This window comes from Dendronephthya gigantea, unplaced genomic scaffold, assembly GCF_004324835.1.
Source record: "Dendronephthya gigantea isolate DGI-Jeju-01 unplaced genomic scaffold, DenGig_1.0 000197F, whole genome shotgun sequence".
NCBI classification, from domain to species: domain Eukaryota; kingdom Metazoa; phylum Cnidaria; class Anthozoa; order Malacalcyonacea; family Nephtheidae; genus Dendronephthya; species Dendronephthya gigantea.
In genome coordinates, this window is record NW_021163207.1 from 119,976 (window position 1) to 127,695 (window position 7,720).

General features: G+C 35.2%; 1 protein-coding gene across 1 annotated transcript; it reads left to right on the top strand.

Moving 5' to 3' along the window:
• The first annotated feature begins 4,055 nt into the window (after positions 1–4,055).
• Positions 4,056–7,452, top strand: LOC114539270 (fibrinogen C domain-containing protein 1-like). The gene is made up of 4 exons (XM_028559899.1): positions 4,056–4,077; positions 5,660–5,880; positions 6,085–6,472; positions 7,187–7,452. Exons 1-4 carry the CDS (start codon positions 4,056–4,058, stop codon positions 7,450–7,452), a joined length of 897 nt encoding a protein of 298 aa, XP_028415700.1.
• The last annotated feature ends 268 nt before the right edge of the window (positions 7,453–7,720 follow it).

The following is a 7,720-nucleotide window of genomic DNA, read 5'->3' on the forward strand; positions in this document are numbered from 1 at the left end:
ATCAAAATTTTGCAATATATATATAACTCATATTCTCTGTAGTTGACGATACCGTTACTGTTGGAAGACTTTGGGCTAGGGTTTGCACAAGGAGAACTTTATTGTTATGTTGTGGGGATTAAAAATAAAGCTTCTCTTTCGCATGCTGTTTTGCATTGCTCATGGTCTTTGCTTTAAAATCTCACGTGACTTCGTAGTGACGTAGACAAATGATGAAGTGGAATTAGAAAATTAAACGAGACATACCGTCTGATTGAAAGTTTGATTGAAATTCTATGAGCCTTTGGTCAGGAACGAAGAAGTCACAGCCCACCATATGTATATATTTATAAAATATACATATATTCTGGTATACCTTGGCCGCTATCTCATGTGACTTCTTCGTTTCTGACCAATGGCTCGTAGAATTTCAATCAAACTTCAACTTACGGTAAGTCTCGTTTAATTTTCTAAATAAATTTGGTAGCACAATAATGCATTAATGATCCATATAAGTTGACCAGTAACGCTTCAAATCTGAGGAAACTGGATCCAGTGGGCATGGTCAGTTTAAAAAAAGGTTACAAGCCTGATTCTGCTCATACTATTCTCGCACTCCGGAACGAAGTCTGTGTTATTACCAACGTGTTGCTGATGTTTTCGGGAATATTATCTGATTCAATGGCTACATCATCACCAGGTAGTTCGATTCCATGATCATCTAGTGAAAGTTTTTGGATTGTTGGCTTACTTGGCTAAAGACCCTTGCAAGCAGCGTCCTTGTCATTTATTAACTTTCTTGCGCCACCACTCAAAGACTGTCCGGGCGACGATTAAAGGTTAAAATTAAATGGGGTATGGGCAAATATTTGCATGAAGGTTCATGACTTGATTCGATGACTTCATTAGCAACCTGTAGTTTCAATAGTTTGACTTAAAAGGGACGCTTCACATTTTCATTAGCAACTTGTAATTTACTTAAAAGGGACGTCTCACATTTTCATTACCAACCTGTAGTTTGACTTAAAAGGGACACTTCACATTTTCATTAGCAACTTGTAATTTATTAAAAAGGGACGTCTCACATTTTCATTAGCAACCTGTAGTTTGACTTAAAAGGGACGCTTCACATTTTCATTAGCAACTTGTAATTTACTTAAAAGGGACGTCTCACATTTTCATTTTCATTGGCATTTTGTAGTTTGACTTAAAAGGGACGTTTCACATTAAGAGCGTTAAATTATTTACTTTGATATTTTTTGAACTTTTTTCTTGTTCCTTTGCATTTTTCAATATTTTCGTTCAAAATACTGTCAATTTTTTCAAGTAACTGTCCTCATTCCTTGTTCAAAGTCTTTATTATAGCAGATGTAAATAATTTTGTAGTTACTTTATCGTGTGTAGTTACTGCGCAAAATTCATGCGTTAAAACTATACCTCTTCATACAACCTGCCCAAGAGAAAGAACGAAAATCACATGTATATTATTAGAAAATATCTTTTTTTTGATTTGGAGATTGATATTGGACAGACGAGAAGTTAGAAGTTTCGTTTAAATCCTTTCCTTCCTCAAATTTCAAACGTTACAAACAACATTCATGCAGATCGAAGAAAAGATTTAACCGACATAAACGCGGGCTGGCGATAAATCTATAGAATTTAGAGCGTTTCAAGAACCGTGTCCTCTATCGATAAGGCTTAGCAGTCATTGCATTATATTCGTCCTATGCATTATAGGTAACGTCATGCAAAACAATATCCTAATCTTACCACCTGCTATAAGTCTCTCTTAAATTACATTTATGACTATATGTTCTCCGCATGAGCTTAGCTCTGCATGTATTCTCTTCAAGAGCTCTATAAGATGATGGACGAAATCTTCTCAAACTTCCAAGTTAAATTATTAATCTTAATCTTATTGATTAGTATTATTTCAAGATTACATTCACAGCAATGTTCAAGAACTTGGAATTATGAAATTATCGACAGCGGTTGGCATATCATATTTTTAGAACAAAGACTTCAAGTTCGCATGTATAGATATCGGCTCAGTAAAATTAATATTGCTATATATAATTCATAGTAAAACTACATCATAGATGTTGAAAGAAACCAACTTTCTGCAACTGAAGCAATACGTATATGGTTTGTCGCGAGAACGAAGGTTATATTCTCTAACAATATTAATACGGCATTTGTCACGCTGTTTTTGTTGGCCGTTAAAGAGCTTTTTTAGTGTTATATTGGACAGATGCGGTATAATCTATTTTGGTCCCTAGATCTGAAATCTTCACAGCTTTTGAATAGCTATATCAAATCCAGTGTAATTTTAACGATCGAGGCCTATATATTTCGTCTTTCACGCACGATTAACCTTGATGACATGCAGCCAGAGCTCGCGGGCTGAAAGCTAGGTTAGGATGATAAAACAAATTACATGGTGAAGATCACAAGAATTTCTGCCTATTTGGCTATTTTACAACAGCATGCAAAACTGTAAACATATGATATAGCTATATATGATCCACTTTTTTTACTTGTCGTTTTCACATCCCATGCTGCAGAGTGAAACTCTATTTATGTATTGTGTGTATCATACTTTACATAAATCCCAAAATTTAAAAAAAGATTCGAAAATAAGACATTTCCACTAAATTGGAAGTGATAATTTAGGGGGAAAAATAAAATTTTACAGTGACAGTGTAACAGATATTTGAGCAATTTTATATCTTTTCTTTTTCGTGTATTATAAATTTGCTATTTTCGTATAATTATTAATATTATTGAAAGTTCTCTGATGATGGAACAGGCTTAAGGCCCGAAAGTTTAGAATAATTGAAAAATTTACATAGTGAACATAAGAAATAATTATGTCTATTAAATTTTGCAACACTGTTATCATGCAGTTTATTGTTGCTGTTGTTTTCAACTGTTTGTCGGAAAATACTGTATTGACATGTTACCATGACTTCGATTTAATTATATCCCTTTTTAAGGTAACTTTGTTTACTAAGAATATTTGTGTTAAAAGCATGACAAATAATTCATTTTAGCAGGTGTCCTAATAATGTTACTCGTCGTCACGATTCTTAAGTTGTAGAAAAATGATCCTTGGAAACGTAGTTCCCGAAATTTAACTTAATTCTGCTTTCTGAACAACATTGTCTTTATTTTGAAACTTCCTCAGCAATATAGACAACCTGATAGGTGGCAGGAGGCACCTATATGGCAAGAGGTATATTTTTTGTTTTTTACATTTTTAATTTTTTTTAAAAGCGATTTTTTTTACGTTTTTTTTTTATTTAAACATTTAAATTCTCAACATTTTCTCCACGAGCTAGGCTCATCGAGGGAGATCATGTTGAATTATTTAGAACTAAGGAGTACATCGTGTTTAAATAAAGATACACAAATATAGGATGATTAATAAAGAGAAAGAATATAGTTAGCTCTGAGAAGAGATTTCAAAATCTAGAGATAAATTATTACATATTAATATTCAATTAAACTGGTGAATCTCTTGGTTTGAAGGATATACAGTTGAACATTCCGCATCAAAATTTGATTTTCTTCATAACCAAGCGTTTCTGAACCAAATAGTAATGTTTCAACTATCTGATCCTCCGATAAACTTAACCAGGTGGCGTGGAGCAACTGTGCAGACGAGGAAAGTAAGCATTGTCGCTGAGCAGCATATCGAGGACAGTGCAGAAAGAAATGTTTAATTGATTCAACTATTCCCCATCTACATTTACAATATGGAGAAATTGCACAATTAATACTATATAAATAGGAATTCAACGCACAGTGACCTAGACGAAGTCTGCTATGTAATATTGAACTGAATCGATTTAACGAGGTATTATAGAGAGTGTTATATTGCATTCCATGAAATGTATTACGTAGTTTACTTTTGAATAGTGATAATGGTTCCACATTGCACAAGTTTTTATCAAGCCCGTTCCAGGCTGCAGTTGCTGACGGGAAAAAAGATTTTTTAAAATATTCGGTACTAGTAGGAATATAAGTAAAATTTTCATTAGATCTAAGATGATAATCAGATCTCTGATGGACATATGGAGGTAAAAGATCGCGAAGGTAGGGTGGAGTGAGGCAGTTTATTATTTTATAAAGCAACGATAATTTATGTAAAAATCTTCTAGTTTTTAGATCTTCCCAGCATAATTCGTTCAATAATCGTACCCTATTTGTTCCTTTCATTGCTCCGGTAACTATACGAGCCGATTCGTTAGTTAGCGACATAAATTATGAATAATTCATGAAAGGCTTTTTGCCGACATTTCTCTGGGGCTTCTTAGTCTCTGATTATCACATGCACCGTAAAGCACTTATGTGTGATCGTTTTTACAAAGGCTTTTAAATAATGAAGCCTTGCACTCCTGTGGTTGAATTGTTTTTTATCAATTAACACAGCGCTTCTTCGGAAAGAGCTGGCACGAATGTGCTTATCGGCAAAGTTTGGCACAGTGTATTTTTTGTCTTTTGTATAAAACCCACACACACAGGACGCGATTCCGCAACTCGACGAAAATCTTTATTTTTTTAAAGCATTTTAACTTTCTGTCTGAATGACAGTAATTGTCAAGAGTATCATAACTCGAAAACTGTGTGCCGGACGGCACTGCTGTTTTTTTCTCAACAATCGATTTTTTCGATTTTACATTTTATCATTTGAACGCTTGTTTGGCACAAAAACTTATATTCTAAAGAAATTATTTTTGAATAATTCTTTTTCTTTAGACTTTGCCGGCAGAATTTGCACATGTTATCAGCTAGTTCCAGGCTGCATGGAAATCAGCTAGATAAGTCAGATTGATTTATTTATAATTGAAATTGAACATTTGAAGATATAGGCTTATATAAGCGATGGAAAGTCGCACATTTTCACAGATTAAATCTTAATTGTCTCTTTAACGCTACGATTTCGCTGCTTAGGAGTAAACAAATGCTGCAGTTTCGTTATCGTTTCTGAATCTTATCTTTGCCATTCAGTAAAAGTAAGTGCTCGGTTCTTAAGCATTGTTTTGAAGCAACTGTGAGATGTAAACTAATTATTTATACATTTGCTTTTTTAAACCTGTAAAAATACGCCTTTTTTAAACTTCGCCGAACGCAAGGGCAAGGGTTTGTAAAAATGTAGTCCTATTCTAAAATGGATCATTACGCCAAGATAGATCCTGGTCCTAATTCGATGAGAAACAAATAAAATTTTTCTAAATTGTACACTTCTGCCAATACGAACTGTGTTTTATATATATATATTTACTCTATATATGCGATAAGTACTTGCGATAACTAAAAAGCAGTTAAACGTACACCCTCTTGCATTATTTTCTTACTAAAATTGGTTGAAGTCGCGGTACAAAAAGTTATATAAAATGTGTGATACTTGTTTATAAAAGAAACGCGCAGTGTTGAAACAAATGTTTTAAAAGGGCCACCCCTTATTATAAGTGAAGCGAACGTCGAATAAATCTATACAAACTACTTACGTAACCTTGAAAATCTAGCGGCAGACAAGAAAATGTAGGAGCGAGAGGGGGAAAATTAAAAAAAAATCACATATCGATCAGATCATTAAGCGCGTGTTTACCATCTCAGTATAAAGCGCCCTGTCCAAAATAAGGCTAACTCTGGTATAAAACCGTAATTGTTTAAGGTGGCCCGCCGTTACTTGATAAAGAAGAAATTTCAAGCCACAACGTCCAACCCGCTGTTCAACTGAACTGCAATTTTCTCTGTTATGAAGACCGAAGATGTGTTGGATTTCACTTCCAGACAAAAAAGAAAGACGTCATAAACTGTCAACTGACCAACACCACTGTAAGAAGCAACAGCGTAGGATCTGGTGATTGGACTTTTTTTCACAATGTTCGTGTGGTAGGTTAATTGACATCATTTGAAACTAGAATCGTTTCACATTAGTGGTTACTAGAAATTTGGAACATCATTTGTACAGTCATTTATGAAAACAGGCCATATACGTGTGCATACAGCGGTTCATCTTCAAAGAGGTGAAGGCGAAAGGAGCCAGTCAAAAGGCATTTTCTAATATGATACTAATAAATATTCCTTTTCTTCAAGGGTTACGGACGCGACGGCAGTGAACTTTACCGTATAAATGGAGAAAGAACAGACGGTGTTTATGAAATAGATCCGGACAGGACGGGAAGTTTCAAAGTTTTTTGTGATATGACAACGTCCGGTGGAGGATGGACAGTGATTCAACGTCGTCTCAATGGAAGCGTTGATTTTTATCGAGGATGGCAAGATTACAAAAACGGCTTTGGCGATGTCAACGGAGAATACTGGCTTGGTCTTGACAGAATACATCGGATGACAACTGCCTTACAAAATGAACTTCGTATCGACATGGAAGATACTTCTGGAAACACCAAGTACGCACAGTATGAAACCTTTGCTGTCGGTAGCGAACAACAAAAGTATATTTTAAGCATTGGAAGATACGCCGGTAAGACTTACACCCTCGCATAACATCATGTGAAATCATGACGTCATGCTGCGCATCGATAAAAATAATTGGGTTATCGTGCGCCTGGAGTCGTTTGTCCCGTTCTACCAACTAAGGACTGGTTTCCAGTCAGAAAAATTTTCCTTTGGACCAGATCAGTAAGGAAGAGAGCAGTATGGTTTTTTTGCCCTGAAGACTACTAGTTTTGGCTGCGAACATGCGGATAGAATAAATTTTTCTCCGATATACCGTCGGAGGATAATTTTCCAGACTGGAAACCAGCCTTAATAATATAAAAGGAAAGGCGAAAGTATTTACGCATGAAAATATAATACAATTTTCCGTTTCCGAAGTGATACGACATTAAAGAAGTTATAATTCAGTTTTGTCGATTGGTTGATTTTTGTACTCAGATTAGCCGCCATGCAGAGGTAAAGTTGACAAATGTTTCGTAGTTGCCAAATTTTCACATCTCTCAAAATTAGATTTTTCTTTAAGTTGCATAGAAATTTGCAGTGTATAGCAAGGCCTAACTTCATATAATCGTTCCCACTGAGTTTTGAAGCGAATTTTTTAAATTCAAAAATAATTTAATTCATCGTGTTCAATGCTGCACAAGATGCAATCTTGTCAACTGAACATTCTAACAAGTCATAGACCGCTTGGGAAAATTTGTATTGGAAATAAGAATTCGTAATTCATACTTTGCTTTAGGTACAGCAGGAGATTCTTTGTCACAACATAAAGGAATGGCGTTCACGACCAAGAATCGCGACAATGATGCATATGTGAACAACTGCGCTGTGATATACAAAGGTGCTTGGTGGTATCACCATTGTCACAGTTCCAACCTGAATGGCAGGTATCTTCATGGCAAACGCAGTTTGCATGCTGATGGCATCAACTGGTTCACATGGAAAGGGCATTATTACTCACTGAAATCAACATCAATGAAAATCAGACCACTTTGGCACTCATAACGGAAAAACGGTAACCCCATGCAATATATGATAATAGTTATTACTAAGTTTAGTTAATCTTCTTTCAGTGTCACGATAGTTAACTCTTGACTTATTATCAAACAGATATATCACTTTGTCTAACCCATGTATCTATACTCATGTATCCTAAGTTAATTAGTATCAACAATTTTACTCAGTAATTCACGGTTTTATTTCGCCCCATAAGAGGGACCTTGCGACCGGGGGATTCCCTAAGCAAGTTCTGGTGTTATGTAACCACCAGCCT

Bases quoted from the DNA above. Each gene is read 5' to 3' on its own strand.
- LOC114539270 (XM_028559899.1), top strand. From the start codon at position 4,056: ATGGAGGTAAAAGATCGCGAAG. The intron at 5,881-6,084 runs GTAGGTTAATTG...CTTTTCTTCAAG, and splicing joins TTTTTCACAATGTTCGTGTG to GGTTACGGACGCGACGGCAG. The intron at 6,473-7,186 runs GTAAGACTTACA...ACTTTGCTTTAG, and splicing joins AAGCATTGGAAGATACGCCG to GTACAGCAGGAGATTCTTTG.